Genomic DNA, 19876 nt, shown 5'->3' on the forward strand with positions numbered 1-19876 from the left:
TGGGATGCTCAAGTGTTCATCTGCCCAGCAGGTAAAATCTACTGATTTTTGTGCCTGTGCACAAAGTGCAGGGTCCTGGGGTTTTCACCGTGCCTCCACCTAACCAGAGAGTAGGGGCCAGTTAGCCTGGGTCTAGCTGCAGGAGAGAGCATCCCTCCCTGTGGTTTTGGATAGGTGCCTAGTATATGTGAGGGTCATATTTAACATACTCAGGGTCTTTAAAAGAATCTGGTTAACCGTAATCCTTTCACATTTTCATTTATCTTATTTAAAGATGTTAAGAAAATTATATGCAACAAATATTACTGTTATGAATGCAGCATTTACTCTTGATTAGAATGAAGTCAAAGAAAATAAATCATTGTAAGTGGACATTCATTTTATTGGTCATCACCTTGGCATCTTTTTATCTCATGTGAAAGACTGATTTATTTTGGATTAATAGCTTGGTCCTGATTGGTCTGGACTGGATACATAAAAAGCATAATGTTCATTTTATAGCATTTAAGAGTTCCTATATGGTTTTTTTGCACAGTGATTACTTAGTGGCACAAATTACTTACTTATTACTTATATCCCAAGAATACACCACACCAAAACAGAGATGTCTTTACTAGGAAGAGAGGGGCATCAGGAACAATTCTTGCTTTGGAGGCTGATTCTTTCCCTACCTGTTGCTCTGCTTTGTGGGACAGTAAACTGGGATTCAAAAACAAGCCTAGGATGAAGACAAATATGACAGAAATGATTCAGAATGGCTCAGACTCAGGCAGGAAACAGGTAGAAATATCTGAAGGATCTCATTTGGAGGCATCCGTGAACTGTATGTAATACGCAGTGACAAGAACAAGAGGTGATTTACCAACGTAGGCATTCCCTTGCCCAAATACCTTTATTGTTTAATGTTACTTTTTATTATAATTTAATCTATCACATAATTTTTAGTAATTGTCACTCATTGATTAACTGAGTGGCAACTACTGAGCTAGAGCCATGCTTGCTGTTATATTTCATCTCTAATTCAAAGCACATTGAATTCTTTCTTCAAATTTGACAAACCTCGAACAAGTGGGACATGCATAATCCTTACTGTTCTGGCTGGTAGCCAGAAAATGAGAGTGCTCTCCAAGAAGGTGGGAGATGAGAGTTCAAGCCCCTGAGGTTTAATTAAGCATTTAACCCAAAGCTACCATGTTCCAGGTGAGTTGTCTAGCCGTTAAGCTGTTACATAAAAAGCAGTTACAGTCAAATTGAAAAGGAGAGGAGCTGCTTCTCTGCTCTGCTTTGTACATCATGCCCAGCCACATGAGGTCCATGTGGGGATGTATCTCAGGCAGGGTCGGGCCCAGGTTGGCTGTTGTGGATCCCATTCTGAGTTGCTGCCTGACTCACTGGGAACCTGATCATTTGGGTCAGTTTTCTGGTTTCTGTTCCACAAGGCAGGTTTAAGCACCCAACTTCACAACTGACTTGAGCCCTCAGTGAAAGTATCTTGGGAAATGCCAAGTCCCCACGGTGGCGATGGTCAGTTGAGAACGTACTGAAAATTTCAGTGCCCCTTTCCATGTATATATGGAAAGAAATGTCAATGCTGGTGTTTAAATTCTTAATTTATTAATAGCCTTATGTACCATTTCAGGTGCTTGAGGTTCATGCTTCATATAGTTTTATACATGCTTTCTTACTGACAAAGCTATTCATTATCATTGGGTTGCCATGGAGTACTGATCACACGGATCTGGGAATAATAACCCATTATGCTAATATAGCTTGTCATTGTGTTTGATGCGAAGTGATGTCCCATAACAACAGCTGATGCTTGTAACTAATACAATTTATGGTAAGATCACAGTTTATGGAACAACATTGCCAAACATAGCCTACCCTCTTTTCTTTGAATTATGTTTTTGATTCTATACCTATTTACAAAACCATTTATGCATTTTTTAGGTCAGTATTGTTCTGGTTTTAATTTCTTTCTACAGTGAGAATCAGGGTTTTTTAACAGAACAATTCTGGCCTATTTGCTTAGTGCTAAAAACATGCTTTTCTTCTCAGCAATCCTGCACCCTTGGAGCCTCAACTTTGTGTTATAAAGTTCCCTTTGGGACAGAGGCAGGGCAATTTACTTTCTGAGGTGCCACAAAAGAAGAATGAAGAAAATTATGAGGTTCAATAGGTGGAATACATAATTCTGTAATGCATACAGCATTACCACAACCTTTCTTATACACTCAAGTATGAAACTGAATTTTATTTCAGGCTGTGCTACTATAGAAGGAACAGGCCTTGAACATTTATATTGATTCAGCTTTGTTTTGTGGCAGATGGCCAGGCATTTGTGGGTGATCTGTAACAGGCACTAAGATGTGGTTTTAGCCTGTTGCAGATTCTCAGGACAGTCCACTTTCACGTGGATGTGAACATACTTTCAGCAGTAGCATTTCAGCCATGGTTCTCCTGTGCTGCTCAGACATCCACTCAGTGGAATATGGGTTCCCTGGAGCATATCACTGTGCCTTCAGAGCGCTTCACTTTTCTATACAAGCATTCCCTTAAGGCAAACCAGTGTTTTGTATGGTTATCGCTTTTAGTTATAAGGCATATTTATAAATTATTTTGGCAATGTACTTTTTCTTTAAAATGTTGCCTGAAAATTGAATCATCCCAATAAGTTGCCTCCACTTTCATGTTTCCCTGAGGTGTATTCTACCAAACAACCCTTAAAATCAGCTTCTGTTATTCATCAAGCAAACCATCATGGCAGGAAATTATTACATATATCACAAAGATACTCTGATCACACAAGTTATATTTGTACCTGGATGTGCAAAGATTTCTCTCAAGTCCTGATAGGCATTCAGACTTCTGCTTCTTGATATTATCAAGATTAGAGATAGAAAAATCCTTCTTAGAACATCTGTATCGTACTTTTACCAATGAAAGATTGTTCTCAGCAATATGTTTTCTACTAATGTATTCAACGAGTCATAAATTATACAGGCAGAAAAACCATTGTGTCATCCAATCTGTTCTCCTCATAGAGCAGGCTTTATGGCTTCTCTGAATTAATTTCTGTTTGAGCTAAAGCACATCTTAAAAAAAAAACCTTAATTTAAAATTTCCACTAATGGAAGAATCAGCACCAGCCTCAATAGCGTTCTGGCGGTTAATTTCCTTCCCTTTGTGTTTAACTTCTTTAATGCATTTGTCTTGCTTAAAATTCCAGACATTGGATGTTACTGAATGAAGAGCTGTCTGTTAGCAAATTTCTGTTCCTCATATTCATGCTTAGCAGGCATGGAAGTCATCTCACCTAATTTTCAGGCATCCTTGGTGTTTATATTACATCTGACATAGTCAAGCCTGGCTTTCCTGATAGCCAATGGAGAGAAATATCCACTCTCAGGGTACAGTTCAGATGAGCTGCTTTAGAGGTGTTTATTAAGCAGTAGTGAATCACACCTTCAAAGTGCCTGAGGGTTTGTGTTGTCTGAAAAGGCATTTTGGGTTGAGTGGCTCCATGTAAATATGTTTTGCAAATAAGTGCCATTGTAGGTGCAATAGGTGCAAATTCCTGCCATTAGAGGATGTGATTAAATGACTGTGTAACTTTCTCATAGTCAAAACTAAGCTTTAAGGCAAGTTTTCCAGTCATTAGTTATAGTTGCCTTTCCTGAATGTCCTCTAGTTCATCAGCATCTTTCTCAAGCTGCAGACACCAGAACAGGACTGAGCACCCAGCAATGTTTGCAGAGACACTAGCAGTGAAGCAGTAGAGCTTTCCTGCTTTTGCTTTTGTTTATCCTGCTTGAAAAGGCTCTCCATAGCTCTTCAGGTCACAAGAACAGCAGCCTGTTTTCGACACATTAGTCATCCTGGTCTCAGGCCTTTTTTCATAATCAGTGCTTCCCAGGAATAGAAAGCCTTATTCTGTCTGTGTGGCATGCGTTCTTTGTCTCTGGCTATGCAATTCTCCAAGGCTTAGAATTAATATCTCATCTATTCTTTGCTTGCATTTAGTTTTCAAAATGCTATTCAAAGTAGAAGGACCTTTTGACGATCTTCTCTATCTACCACTCTCAATTTGTGTTTTGCCTGTAAACATTATAGAAATGTTTTTGTTTTTCTTTTATGTCATCAACAGTAAGGATAAATTGTACAGGCCAAGAACTGGTCTCTGGGCCTCCACTAGAAGTACATTCATTAAGGTGTGATTCTCCCTTAACCCACTTTGAGAACTATCTGTTACCTAGCTTTTAATCTGTTGTTGTTGTGAACGCTGATTTTTTGGTTCTCATTTTGCAGTTTGGTAAGACACCAATCCAAATGCCAAACAGAAATATAAGACTACACTTTTTACCTTGTTAACCAAATTTATAATCTTGTAAAAAGATAGTTAGTTTAGTAAAATCAAGTTTCCATAAACCTATGCCTATGGAATTGTATTAGTTCTTTATTAATCAAATGCAGCCATTCATGGATGAATATCAGGCCAGCTGTGTTGTGGTTGCCTGGGTTGTCCTTGCTGACACCTTAAGAAAACCTGATACAACATTAGTTTTGTCCCAGCCATCAGGAATACTGGATTTCCCTTTGAATATCCCATAAAAGGAATCTTTTTATTATTTTCAGATGTAATTAAGCTCTTCAGTTTTTCTAAGAAATTACTCTGTTTTCTCAGTGTTTAAGCTGTTTATTTGGAAAATCCAGTGTTAACCTTAGGATTCTTTCTTTATTTTCATAACTAACTGATGCAGAGTTCATCTCTATAGGAGCCTGTTCCTCTCCAAATTTAATAATTTATTTCTGGCAGTCACTTATTCCAAAACATTTAGCCATTTCAATGTATGGAAGGAGTTTTCTGTCACGGCCCACTGACCAGCATGAGAGCAATGTCCTGTCCATGTTGTGTTTGGTATTTGCAACTGTCTGGACATGCAGAAGGTCCCTTGGACAGCAGCTAAATTCCATGTGCTTCATTCATCTGTTCAAGTGAAAGTTTTGCAGTAGGCAGCTGTACTCAAGCCAGACTTTCAAAAACCTTCACTGAGCTCATGTGGATGGTGAAAGTCATTATCTTGTCCCTGCTGGTTTTATATTTCAGAGTGACTATGAGAAATATTTATGTCCTGGAGTCCAAGTCTAGCAAAGCAACAAACATTTACATTTGCCTTTAGGTTTGTGGCTAAGAAACAAGTGAACTCCACTTTCAAAGAAAGAGTTGTTAATGTAATGTTAATAAAGGGTTATTAGATACTACAGCATCATAATGGTGTGTCGCTAATAAAAGATGACACATTGTGCGTTGGGTTGTCTGTAAGCAAAGAGGCCAAACAGCGTTTAATTTAATATAGAAGATAGACAATGTTGTGAGTGTGCTGCTGCAGCCAATATTAAGTAATGACAATAATGATTCAATCAGACATAGAGTAGGGGATTGATAATGATAATTATTAATCCAGATTTTGGCTGCAAAATTTTTTCTCTCATTTTTCTTTGTATAGATGTTACTTTGTATGCTCCACTGTAGGGGGAAACATGAATGAATGTCTGACTTATTCTCATGTTAGTCTTTATTCACAGAAATCTCTCCTGTGGTTTCATCACAGAAGGCTTCACAAAATCCTGTAGAAGTTTTCTTGGTCTGTGAAGGTTTAGCTTGCCAGTTCACAGTGCCAACTTGCGGCTTGGTTTACTCTTGGTATTGTGCCATTTTCCACCCACACGAGCAAGGGTATGAATCCTAGCCAGCAGCAGCTGAAATGCACCATGATGCAGTTCAATCTGTACAAGATGCTCTGGAAGAGTTTACAGACTTAAGAATGAGAGGCATCTCTTATAACCTTGGATGCATATCTTTGTTGTCAGTTCTCCTTCAGTAATCACTGACAAGTGATAGGCACCTCTAGAAAGTGATTTTTTCTGTCTTAAGCTAAGAATCTAAGAAGGATATGATGAATCACCTAGAAATGTCAGTCTGTCTTCATTTCCTCTACTCGGAGCCTAGATGGCTAGATTAAATTTTATGTTTGGCTTGTAGGTGGCTAAATTTGAACCTTTCCCTAAGAGGCAGCCATAGAGTAGATCAGGTGCATCAGAAGATGAGGTCAAGGAAGCAACTATAGTTTTAAAGGTTTTTATTCAACGTAGTACTACACTTTGAAACATCTAAACATGACATCATATTTATTATGGCATGAAATAAGCAAAACTCTTTAGGAAATCAACTCTTAGCCATTGAGCAGCGTTAGGTCAGTAGGACTGTTCAGACCATGCAATTTCAGAGGGAAGTGAGCTACAGCCTGTTTCTTTTTGTGCATCAGCAATAAAATACTGCTTATGTTTGCACAAGTGCATTATAACACGCTCGGGTTTTCCTTCACGTGTGTACATTGCACAGAAGCCATGTTGTCCATAACCGGTACGCTGTTTTCATTCCAGTGAAACACATGAGTTTTTAACAGCATGAACCAACATTTTTCAGTAGTTTGGAAGAACAGGTGTGGACAACAGAAATTCAGGGAAGGTTCTGGTTCTAACATCTGAGGGAGCTAATTATATCGGAGTAGGACTCAGATACAAGAATTTAATGTCTTTCTGTAGTAAAAAATAAACAGTTTAATTATCTTTTTAAAATTTCATCTTATCCAGACTCTGAGAGTTTTATTGTAAAACATTTCAGGAGAAAAGGAAAAGTATACTCTCTCTAAGAGAAAATGCGTAGGGAAGGACGATGCAGGTCACATCCTCCCTGTTTGCTAGTCCCTCTTTTGGAAGTAACTATTCCTTCTCTTTTGGACTCTTTTAGCCTTATGCTTCCTCGGCACTTTTCCAAGTTCCCTAAAAATGATTCTTCTGCTAACACCCATCAACCACAAAACGACGGGAATATCTTCGTCTCCCTGTCTGTGAAAAGGAAAGCAAACCCAACAAAACATCTGTCTAAAAATCTTATAGGAAGCTATTTTCTGATCCAGCAAAACCAAAGTGGGGGCTGGCTTTTTCCCCTAGTACATAAAAAAGTATAAAAGAAGAGTATGAACATCTTTATTTAAAATAAAATGCTTTTTAAGCTCTATTTTAGCCCAAAGAAATTCTGGCATAGTTTCAGAAACAAATCTTTTCTTTGTTTTAATTTTTTAAAAATCAGTTAATCTACTCATCTGAAAATTATGATCTGAATATATCTTTCCACCCTTATTTGGAGTTTTTACTTTTGGAATAACTGGCAAAGATAACAAAACTTTTGAAGTTACCTAGAAAAGATACCAAGATTTTGAAAATACAGTGTTAATCTCAGGTCAGCCTTCAAAGAGGCAGCATGTCATTACCATATAAAACACAGAAACTGAGAAGTATTTATGTTTGATTTGGATCCCATCAGAAGCAACGCAGATGTTTCCTTTAGTGAGAAGTCACCCCCAAACAGAGCACTCAAATGGCAATTGAAAATTGTTTTGAAATTGTCCACAAGATTTCCCATGTCATTTAGCTTTTTCAGTCTTTAATCTTATAATAAACCAAAGAAATTCTAAAATCAGCGCAGCTAAAAATCTTTATGTTACATGCCTAGATTCCCACGTACCTTGAGCATGGTGGTCTATGTAAACAAGAAAATAATGATCTAGAGGAAAAGGAGCAGAATAATAAATGGTGAGCAAAGCGAATGGGCAGGAAGGAGAATTGCTTTCCTGCCTCACTCAGATGTCTTCCAGGGATCTGAGATAAGAACCTAGGGAACGTTGTTAAGCTGCTCAACCCCTGACCTGCAACTTAGGAGAAAGAGAGAGGGAAAGTCTACATCTTACAGGATCATAATTACTAGGAGCTTTGCCAAGTCAGTGAAAAGGCCTTTAGAAAGTGGATGGACATATATGACAGGATTTCCTGTTTGTTTGTTTGTTTGTTTGTTTGTTTGTTTGTTTGTTTGTTTGTTTGTTTTGGCAGTCGTCATTCTTGAATCCCCTGCATATGGAGACACGGTCTCTCGCAAGAGGAGAAAATGTGTTCCACCTACTGCTTTCCTCTAAGGGGTCTCGTATCAATTACCCCTCTCTTGCACAGAACAGCAGTGCACACCTGAGGATTACAGAGCTTAACACCTACATGCCAGCAGCTGGGATGTGAGGGCCAGAAGGTTGCTAGTGGCTAGTAAAGCCAAACCAACAGTTTTAACCTTTCCGAGGTACCAGGCTGAACAAGATCCTTAGCTTCAAAGCTAACAGGCACTTCACCACATACATCCATCTCAAATGACCTGTCAGTGTGTGTAAATTACTGTTCTAATGTTTCCTTGAGCTTGGGCAAAGATACCTGTATTAAACTGGTTATTTCCTAATGGGGTTCATCTCATAAGATGACTGCTTCATAAGTGTCTCTGAGTGGAATGAGCATTTGAGCTCTTTGTAGATGTGCAGAGAAGACCGTCTCCCACAAGTGGTATTTTAGCATCCATCAGACCTACTGAGTGGCTATATACTTGTTTTCATGGATGCTGCATTTTGTTTCTATCCCACAAAGGACTGGATCTGATTGTTAAGAAATGACCCCACCTGGGACTTGTTCTGAGGCTCTGTTCTGCAAACCATTGTCCACCCCTGGATTCAGGGGAGTGCAGAATGGGTTTACTACAGGGAGTGAGCCTTATGTCCTGAAATGTTCAGTCTCACTGGTCTGTTTTAAGCCTGCTTTTTTATGATATGCCTGAAGATAACAGAAAATAAATTGAAGAATGGCATGCATGTGCGCACGCACACACACACACGAAGTTCAAGCCTCCTTTTTCTTGGCTAGAGTAGTTGGGTTGGCCAAAGCTTACACTTTATTGGCAACTCTGCCACTTCTTGCTGGCTGCACTAGTTAGTCTCCCGTTCCCTGGCTTTGCTGTTCCTTGTGTTCTCGTAGAATTTACACTCTCTTGTTGTGGTAAAAGGAACAGAAAGTTTGGAGGATTGCCCAACCAAGTCTACAGGGGTTGGAACTGTCTTCTGCAGTTCAGCAAGTATTCTGAAAATAGTGGAATAAATATACCTAAACCTGGCAACAGCATTTTTTCACTAAGTCTTCAGACAGAAATAATTTACAATGTTGGTCTTATCTCACTTAAATCTGTGACAAAGTCCTGGAATGCCTTTATCACTGAAGATATCTCCTTCCTTTCTCTTCCCCCATGCCTTTTTATACAAATGACTCTCCTGAGGCATGTCTCTTTAAAGAAACGGAAGAATCTGAAATTTATAAGTTAGCCTGTTCTCCCTTACAGTTTCAGCATACAGTTTCAGCATAATCAAGTAGTTTGAGAATTTCCATTTGGAACAGCTTAGGTCATCTCTCACCACCTTTTTGGAAATCCTCCCAAATCTGTTATTCCCTTCAGACTTGTTTTCAGAATGAGCTGTTTTGCTCCAGAATCTTGGAATTCTTTTATACTTTTCTCCGCTGACCTCATGGCCTCTTCCGTTTTATCTTCTAGACGAGATAGTATTTCCTCTGGCAAAGGGATTTGCATGCTATGCCCAGACTTCTGTTTTGCATGGAATTGTTGGGTTTTCTCTTTGTAACATTGCAGACCATCTATCTAATTGGTCAACCAAAGTAACTCTTCCTGAAGAATCCTGCATTTGGAGTAAATAGGCTTTTGAAAGACAGGATGAGTTGGAATAGTTTTATGGCAGGTTCTTGTGTCAAGGCAGCTGCACAGAACGACCTAGTGTCTTCTCCCAGTAGTTGCTTGAACAACAGTTTTAGACAGAGTGTTCAGAGTCTGTACTTTTAAAATACAAGTTCACTGAGATTTCTATTACGTGTAGTTTTGGAGACAACTTTGTTCTACTAAGAGGGAAAATATGTTTGGGCTTTTTGCGATATAGATTCTCTCGTACGTTCTGATTGTCTGTATATGCCTGTATCTACTGTCTGGGTCTACATATTGCTGTCAGTGAGTGAATTTTTCACTGCAAAGAATTCCCTCACCTGCAAATGAGCCTTCACAGGGAATCGATTTCATGCAATGTGAATATTTGCCTACATGTTTTGTTTACTGCTTATTTTACATTTTTTATTAAAATAGAGGAAGCTTTGCAGCAGTATATTCAGTTAAGTGTAGTATCAAAGCTCCACAGTTGAGACTCTCTGCCTGGGACATACATATGCAAATGGTAATTACAGATCTCTCCATCCCTAGGAGAATGCATGCCAGACTCACTACAGTTGGCAGTGTAAATGGTTTCCAGCACTACAGAAGGAAAGCTATGTCTGCAATGCTATTGCTTATGGCAGATTGATACAGCAGCTTTTATATGGACCTTAGAAATTGCTGTAGGCCATACTATCAGGTTTTCTTACCTTTATTTTAATAATTAGTTTAAATTATATTTAGGTAAGCATGCAGTTAGAGGGGAGGAGTAGCTTAAAAAGGGTATATTTACTCCCTGATTTATCAACTCTTTTGATAAAAAATGGAATATAAGCAGTAAGCAAAACATGTAGGTCAATATTAATGAAACTGATTCCCTGTGAAGAGTAAGGCCAACACCGGTACCACCATAACTTACACTTCTACTTTCCAAGTAGTCTGCATGTGGGACTCAGATGTGCACTGAATTCTTCCTGGTCTTTAACTTTTGAGTGTAAATCTTACTAAGAGAGGATCAGAAACACAAAAAGATCAGACGTTAGTAGCATCAATTGCTCATCATAAGGTCCTGTACTTAAAATAAATTTATTTCCTATCACATATATTGCATGTCATTAATATTATGTTTTATTGGTTAACTTTATGCCGTTATGGTTATTTTTTGTTGAAACATGCAAATGAATTATGAAAATAATGCTTCCATTAAAATAGTGCTACTACCACATCTTACTAATATGCTGGAATAACATTTTCATTGGGAACCTTACAGTTTCTTTCAAGATAAAAATGGTTCTGCTAGACTTCTAGTTTGCTTCTTTCAGCAGAATTTTCCCTTTAATTTTATTCTCTTTGTCTATCAAGCTCAAACTAATTGGGAATGTTCTCCTTCAAAGGGTGAAAAAGCCACCTTTTGGTAACCTTGGCACATGTACCATATGCTTGTTAATTAAATTCTTCAGGCTTTATTTAATAATGTGTTTTCTTTTTAATATTATAATTGCAGTTTTAAAACAAAGCAAATTTTCTTAGGAGTTATTTCAGCAGATGTATAATTATCCCTAAGTGTATGTGGTTTCTCGCTGACTCTTGGCATGGGAAAAGAAGAGCTACTGCGTTGGTTTTATCGCAAGGAATTTCAACTGTATGTACTTCTGGCCAAAAGACCTTAGTGACAAAACAAAATCCATCCTGTGTTGTCTCTCTGCTTTGCATTTCTACACTAATTGCTTTCAGCTTGGATTGTATGATAACACGTGTGTTTGATATGCATGGTTTGTTTATGTCGAACTCCATTATCCTGTCTCATGTTCTTGGAGTGCCTGAAGTAGTTTCGCTAATCTGTCAGCATAGTATGTACTTGTGGATAAATATAGACATGCAGCCACTCTGTGAGTGGTCATCATCATACGCTGAAGCTAAAAATTACCCCTTTGGTTGTGGAAAGGCTGATCTGATCCGGCGGCCTGCTCCAGCTCACACATTGTAGGTCTTCAGCACTTGTCTATTAGAAAAAAAAAGGAAAAGGCAAAAAGAAATGTGTGCCTCAATGCTGAAAAATGTATAGTGAAGTATGAAACAGGATTATGAAACAACTAATTTCCTTTTCAATTTTAGTTAGAAAAGGATTCTAACTTTTCTAACTGAAGGAGTGGAACATTTCAGGTATTCACAGGCTCATGGATATTACAGTAGCATGTTGGAGAAAATCCAGTGTGATCGGCTTTATAAAGGGGCTCGGTAGGTATGAAAATACTGCAAATACATGTTTTGGTTTGTGTTATTAGTTTGCTCGTTCTTGCTAAAGTGTGTATTTGACACAGTTAACTAAAAAAACTTCAATATCTGTTTCTTCTGCTACTGAAAATTCAGTAACTGCGTTTGGCTGAAGTTGTATCCAGCGTAGCACAGACTCTTGGCTTGTGCATTATGATCGTTCTGTTGTTTTGCTTCATCTCAGAGCTTTAAGAAAAATACCTATAGTGTAAATCACAGCAGAGACTCTCTTATGATATTTTAATTTTACACCCATCCCCTTTATCAGCTTACTGACTCTGTGTGTGTGTGTGTGTGTCTGTGTCTGTGTCTGTGTGTGTCTGTGTGTCTGTGTCTGTGTGTGTCTGTGTGTGTGTGTCTGTGTGTCTCTGTGTGTGTGTGTGTGTGTGTGTGTGTGTATTAAAACTCCTGGGCTTTTTTACAACTATTTCTCTCATCAGGGAAATGATCAATACAGGAAAAAAATTAGCAGTGTTTTTCATTCAGTAATCCTTTCTGTGGCAATAGTATATGGTTGTGGTGACAACCATATGTGATACTGCATTGCTTCTTACATATTTACTCCTTGTTTTTAATTGTCTAAAAATACATAACATTGAGAAAAACTTATGGTTCTGAACTAAATGAAAATATTCTGTAGGAAAAGAGTATAATTTGAAATGCAGCTTATTGCAGATACAGTAGAAAAATAGGGAACATATCTTGGAAACAAGAAAATGGGTTGTTTGAGAGCAGTAGCTCTTGGACAGAATTTCACCCCAAAGTAGTACAGACATCTTATAGTTGATCATGCATAGTTAATCTATTTTCCTAGGATAGGAGCTTCAAATATGTATACAACATGCTAAAATTGGCCTACAGATTCCCTGCTATTGCAGGGCCCTCAGGCATCAGGGTTACCATGGTCTCCTGCATGTGCATCCCTGTTCGTTCTCCTTGGGAATGAGGTACTTTTCTCTAGGTGAAGGGTTTAGTTTAATGCAGTATTTGTGTGGTGACCAGTACCCTACAATACGTTAGGAGTTCAGACTAAGTATTTCAGGGGTCCGTTCTGGTACTGCTCTTTGTAGAACATTATTATTTTGAAACCAGATAGTAAAAACTTGATTTGTCAATGAAATAAATATTTAGAATTGAGTATAACCCCTTCCTCCCACCCCACCGCCACCAGATATCTTCTGCATAAACTCATACAAACTATACGTGGTAATTTCTGAGGTAAAAATTATGCCTTTTATTTAATGGGGCACTGTTTCACTGATATAGATGACAAAAATGGACACATCCTTTTTATTGCTATTTTTAAGACCCACATTATAACGTTTCAACATAAAGGGACCTATCATGGATGACTTTAATGCAGCTGTTTCTTAAATTTTGAGTCCTTGATTTCCAGTTTTATGTCTCAGAGGCAACTTTCTTTTATGAGCTTTGTAGGGCTCTCAGTCTAGGAAAAAGAACTGTATTCTGTTAAAGCTCATATATCATCAGTATAAATGTCAGCGATAGTCTCATCACTGGGCCAGATTTTTGCAATGCAAATATCAAGCATATGTAAATGCTTGAGATAATGGAACTGAAAAGATGCATTAGAAAGCCAAACCTGTATATAACAGTTCACGACCAACTCATGACCAACTCAGAATCGTCACGCTGTTGGCAATGTTAACTTCCACACTGAAGGTGCTTATATGGCGTTAGCAGCTACAAAATGATCTTTTAAAAATTTGAACTAAATGAGTGTCATATGTCAGTCATTTCTATAACTGCTGTAATTGATAGATGTTAACCCCCAGGATATCCTTTTACTTTCCTTTGGGGGAAAGGCTGTACAGTCCTATATTTCAGAGAAGAGCTAGAATAAAAATTTCTGGTGCACTGACAAATCTCACAAATAATTCAGTTAGATGTCTGGAAAAAAAAATAGATCAGCCTGTGCCACAAAACTAACAGCATCGTTGTTAAAAGGCTTCCTCCTAACAATGACTGTGTGGCTTTAAATTCCAGTCTCAAAATCCTGGCTGAATGCCACGATGATTGAAGATAAGGGTGGCAGCTCCCAGGTAGCGTGACTAGGGTTTCTTAAGCTTGATTTCATAAGGATGTGAGGCATGCGTGATCCCACACACTGTCTTCCTTCCATCCCTCCTGCGTGTCCCTTCACAGTAAATTTTGAACTTAGCAGCCAGTTTAAACCAAAATTGCCTGAGGAACAGAAGGCAAGTTTGCATTTGGTTGGATTCCTACAGGTTCCTTCAAGAGGGAGGCTGGGATGGTTGCGCCGGGCAGAGAGAGGCGGGCGGCCCAGCCCGGGTGTGTTGAGCTTGGCAGAGGCTGGCTGGCGGGCAGCCTGCCTGCCCAGCCCCGGGCGCAGAGCTCGGGAGGGAGCTTGGGATGATGACAGCCGGGAGGGCAGGGCTTTTACTGCACAAAGGACACAAATCCTTAAGAAAATTGGTTTCACTGCTCACAAAAAACCATTTTTTCTGAGCGCTTGGCGATCAAACTGATTTCATGGGTAGTTGTGAGCCAGTCAGAACCACGCATTTGGCAAATATATTAGTAAGTGTAAAAATATTGCCTGACTTCTTCCTAAAGCTATTTGTGGAGAAATTTCCATTACCTAGTATATTTGATAGTCCATATAAATTTGCAGCTGATCCTTTGCATCCCACTGTCTTCATGCTTAAACTTTAGGAGAGCCTCGGTGATGACAGGAAAGCAGTAATGCTTACACTCTTCTCTGGTGGTTCTTTTTTCATTACTTTGAAGTAGATTATTATTCAGAACAACAGTGTATTTTTAGAAACAGTTTTGTATAATATAAATGTAAAACTGTTCAATACACTTGATTTTAGGAAGAGCCATAATGCCAACAAAACTGTCATTATGCTTTTGCCCTCAAAAATCAAGTGAAACTTTGCAGGAAACAAATCTAGCAGGAAACACCTATCGGAGTGGAAGAAGTGATGCTGCTGTGCTAGGAGTGATGGCATACCTTATCGATCAGGGGAGTTATTTTCAAAGTAAAGTATGGATGTGTTACACTTGCAGAATAATAACTACATGAACCAAAGCATTTTTATCTTGTGTTATGGTCATACAGTAGATTTCTAAACTTCTGTTTTTCTAAAGGAAAATATGTTCTCTTTTCTCCAATGTATCTTTTTTATTTTTCAATGCATGAATTTGAGGTCTGATTCTGCCACATCATGAATACTCTCAAACTATAATGTAGTCTTTGGGATTTAGTTTTTTTCAGTTTTTCACAGCAATGAAGTGTTAAAATATTCAGGAAAGATCCAAAATCTCATTTATTCTTAAAACAATCTCATGTAATTAATAGTTGACAACTACTTTCAGTAGTAGTTAAGGAAAGGCTAAAGGAATTAGATGGGCAGCATCCATCATTGGCGTTTGTTCTTCTTTCTTTCTTTCCTTGCAACTTGGATGCAACATACAGTGTGACACTCTGGAATGCAGTGCTGTGGGGAAATGCTATAATGATATTAGCTCACAATATTTTCCACAGTTTGTATTGCATTAAAGCACCTCTGTCCCAATCACCAGCAGTGCTCACAGGTGTTATGACACTTACATTGCATTCAGAGTGGCTGATGGCTGGTCTTCCCAGTGTTACTTAAGTTGCTACTTTTAAAGTCTCTGGCAGAGCTAGCAGAGGGTGCTACCAGTACCTGCCTGAAGACCAGACATGACTTCTACTGCCAGTAAGAACTAAGCCTGAGGATTTTGTTTTGGAAATTTTATGTGTAGAATGGTAATATTTGAATTAATGAGGTTTTGTTTCATAGTACTTCAATTTATTTTTTCTTCAGTTTCCCAGAAAAACAATAAGTAGAGCTAAGCCTACTACTCTAAGAATATCTTGGTATTGGCTATGGGGAATTCATGGAATCATGGGATAATTTTGATTGGAAGGGATCTCTGGAGGATGATTAGTGCAACCTCTGCTCACCGACTATGGAAGGTTTCTCAGGGCCTTGTCCAATCAAGTTTCGAGTATCTCCAGGAGTGGAATTTCTACTATATCTGTGGACAACCTGTACCAGTGTTTGATCACCCCCTCGCAGTGAAATTTTTTTCCACATATCTAATTGGAATTTCCCGCATTCCAACTCGTGTCTGTTGCCTCTTGTCCTGTCACCATGCTCAAAGAAGAGTGTGGCTCCATCTTTGCTATACCCCATTAGGTAGCTCAAGACTGCAATAAGATCTCCCCTTACCCTTCTCTTCTTAAGGTTGAACCAGTCCAGCACTCTCAGTCTGTACTGATGTAGCAAGCGCGTAAGCCCCTGACCATCTTCATGGTCTTCCCTTGGCCTTGCTCCAGAATAGCAATCTCATTCTTGTATGGGAGAGCCCAAAACTGGACACAGTACTCCAGATGTGATCTCACAAGTGCCAGATGGGACTGTAGGATTTGGTACTTTCAGAAAAACTAATAATGAACATTTTTTTGCCATGGAAAACATTTCATGTCTGACTCTTCGTATAAGATTTACACTGGTGAAATGTCGCTGTTTTTAAAGGAGTCATTCTTGCTTGACCTCAGTATAAATGAGAGGAAAATCAGTCCCTTTACAACTCACTTCAGTCAAAAGATCAGACTCCTGACTTTTGCAAGGATAGGTCAGTTTGAATAGCGATAAAGAATAAACTTGTTATTTTACAGCTGAATTACAGATCTGGTCTACAAGATAAAGAATAAGAAAATGAGAATGTTATTCAAACAGTTAGGTGTCAGCAAGTCTTACCATGTAAAAAAACAGGATTGAGTGTGCACTGCATAGTAAACACTACTCAATTGTAATACATAAAATTTCATCTTTGATTTCTTCTTCCAGTCCAGATTATGTAAACTTTACCTATAACTATACCATGGAAATTGTATTTATGTATTGTGTGTTTCTTCGATTATCAACTACTCTCCAGTTTTGCTTTGATAGTATAGCGGGCCATTGGAAAAGTTAAGACGTTGAATTAACCAAAAGCAAATGTGTCTTTTCTACATTTCAGCTTCTCCAGTTGGTAACGGATATATCAAGCCACCCGTCCCACCTGTTTCTGGTACACAGAGAGAAAAAGGACCTCCAGCCATGTTGCCTATCAATGTTGACCCAGACAGTAAACCAGGCGAATATGTCCTGAAGAGCTTGTTTGTTAACTTCACTACTCAGGCTGAACGGAAGATTCGCATCATCATGGCAGAACCTCTTGTGAGTAAAAAGAAAGTCTAAATATATACGTACTTTACTTTGAATTTATTTTTAAGTCAGGCTTGCTTGCCATGCAATGCAGAATATTTTGCTTGTAATCTGCGTTGGAGTTTGATAGCATTTCCCAAACTGTAAGATATGCTACTATGGCAATTAGAACGTTGTGGGAGAGGACAGAGGTATGCAAGATATGCCAAAGGGGTGACATGAAAAGGAATTAATATTTTATTTTTGTTTGCAATATGGGCATGTGTTAATGTGATTGAGAGGCAGAAGGAGTGTCAGCCAGCATAGATTTCGCAGTTGGCAGAGTGGTCACTTGAGTCAAAATAGATTAGAAAATGCTGAAATATGATAAAACCATTACTACTGAACAGTTTTCAGCTAAAACATGAAAATGAATGGCACTGCTGGTTCTTGTTTTAGTTCTGACAGTAGTAGGTTTCATAATCTAACAAAGTACTATAGCACCTATTTTCCAGATATGAAAAAGCATGCAGCATTTGAAAAAGGAGCTACATTACAAGGTCTTGTACAGTCAGGGAGAGAGACGCTGTTATTTATATTTTAGGCAAATTTAACATAAAAGTATGTCTGTTGCAAATTGTTTTATGTCACTGAACTTCTGGGAGTCTGCTATTTTAACTTGACACTACATTTTATATGTTTATATATTTGCTATTTTGATTAGGGAAGAATAGTTCTGTAACCTATATTTTAGTTCTGACAAGGTAAAAATAAAAAAAAATAAGTAAAAACAGCTAGGAACCTGTACTTCTGAGCTGTAAAGGAATTTTTATAAAATCTTATATCATTTTTCTTGTAAAGCAGAGTATGGAGTACTTAGTTCAGTTCCCCATTTTCAGGTCTGGATATTCTGAACAGTAAAATTAAGATTGTCTTGATTCTGATGGCATCTGTATAGCTTTATGTCTTGATTTAGATTCAGAAGCATTTGATGCTTGAAGAGTTTTTTCCAGACTTTCCTCTGAAACATTAGGTAGATGCAAGATGACAGAAATACCTTACATAATTTGGAAATAACACAAAAAAAGCTAACAGGAAGAAATATTTTGACAAAGATCCAGTTTCTTCTTTCATGAGTGCCCTCCAAATCACAAAAAGTAGAATAAACTGACAGTCATAGTGCAGGTCCTTTTAAAAACAAATGCCAGCAGCTATTTATTACCTTCCAGTCTTCATGTGATGCACAGTGAACATCTTTAAAATTTTATGACAAAATGTGTTGTAAAATTACTTGGCAAGATCAGGGAAACAACAAAAAGACCAGGACTGAGAACATAATTTCCTTCTGGCACCTCTGTTACTCTTAAACACTAACCTCTGCATTTTCATGTAATAATTCAGACATAGATATAAACCAGTGACCCTGATTTATTCCCATTTCACCTTGTGTTAAGATAATTTTGAGTTGCTGTGTGTTGATATATTATTTTTGTCACTTTGTGAAACTATGAATGTCTGAATGTTGTTCTTATCTTATTCCAGAGGTTGTTCAGTGAAATTTTGTTTGGTAAATTCAGTGTAGAATGTAAAAATATGACAAGAGACTGGAATGTCACCTTCTTGTCAGCATGTTCAGAACGTATTTCTTACAGGGGTCTAACCGTGAGACACTAACAATAATTCAATGACATACTCACATCTTATTAATACTAATAGGACTTACAAGTCATGGCATGCTGCCATCTGAGGATGACTGTGACAAATGTGTAAGCAGGTTTTTGTAGACATTCAGTCAAAATTATCTTGAAATAATTAGGTTGTAATGGAAGATGTGACAAGGGAAAATGGCAAAAATTATTCTGGAATAATGACTAAGAATTTAAGTCCACCCTTTTTGTGGGGTAGCTGTTGGATGTTTAGCAGCTTTGTTCCCCCATTTCTACTCTACTGACTAGAATTGTGACAGGAAGTCCCAAGGATTTGCGAGACAAAGATTGTAAATTGGTGGTGCAGAGCCACCCTTTGGCCTTTTTTCACAATAGGTAGTCAAATGGTGAGCTCTTTGAAGATTCTGTTCTAATTAAACTCAAACCTACTTCAAAGAAAATCAAGCTTGCAAAGTGCTGTAACACTGAGATGTTTCTAGTTTGAATTCTCTAAGTCATTACAAGATATGACAGTTTAATTTTATAATGAGTGATGAATACTTAAGATATCTTTTAGAGAAGCTAAAATGATCTGTTTACAATATAATTGCTTTTTCCTCTCTTTTTTCACAAAGTCTAGCTCAGATTCAAGCTCGAGAGTTACTATGGGATTAAATTAAAGACTTACTGATGTATTTTTTACCTAGATATTTCTTTTCATACACACATTCTGCCTGCCTATCCTTTCTGATTGTCATTACTGTTGTTTTTATGAATTTTTCTCTCAGTTTCTTTGGGTTCCATATGCCTCTTTGAAGTATCCATCTCTTTCTTTTGTGATGTACACAGAGCCCAACTGTAAATTACAGTGTTCTGACAACTATGGTGGAAAACCAGGTTTGTGAGCCACCACGAGTTGCAGACGCTAGCAAGGCACAAAAAATCTTTGCTATTTTCTAGGGCAGCAGTGAAGGGCATGCCACCCACCGCCTCCTGCAGCCCCATGAAATCTCGGCTGGGATAGCAAGATTCCAGCAGCAGAGAAAGCAAAGGGCAGTGTCACCTACTCCTCCCGCTGCCTTGGCTGTCAACCGAGTATGATTTGACATTTTGGT

The 19876-nt window shown here is 38.2% G+C and overlaps 1 protein-coding gene across 1 annotated transcript in view; it reads left to right on the forward strand.

Annotated features, from left to right (window-relative positions):
- FRY (FRY microtubule binding protein) overlaps nucleotides 1-19876 on the forward strand; it is a gene marked incomplete at its 5' end in the record, with an annotated part of 202829 nt that overhangs the window by 41469 nt on the left and 141484 nt on the right. Inside the window, one exon of the mRNA XM_082304133.1 lies at nucleotides 16949-17148. Within this exon, the coding sequence (XP_082160259.1) occupies nucleotides 16949-17148 (200 nt within the window). The remainder of the gene's footprint in view (nucleotides 1-16948; nucleotides 17149-19876) is intronic.

This window comes from Platalea leucorodia (assembly GCF_965183815.1).
Source record: "Platalea leucorodia genome assembly, chromosome: 2".
NCBI classification, from domain to species: Eukaryota; Metazoa; Chordata; class Aves; order Pelecaniformes; family Threskiornithidae; genus Platalea; species Platalea leucorodia.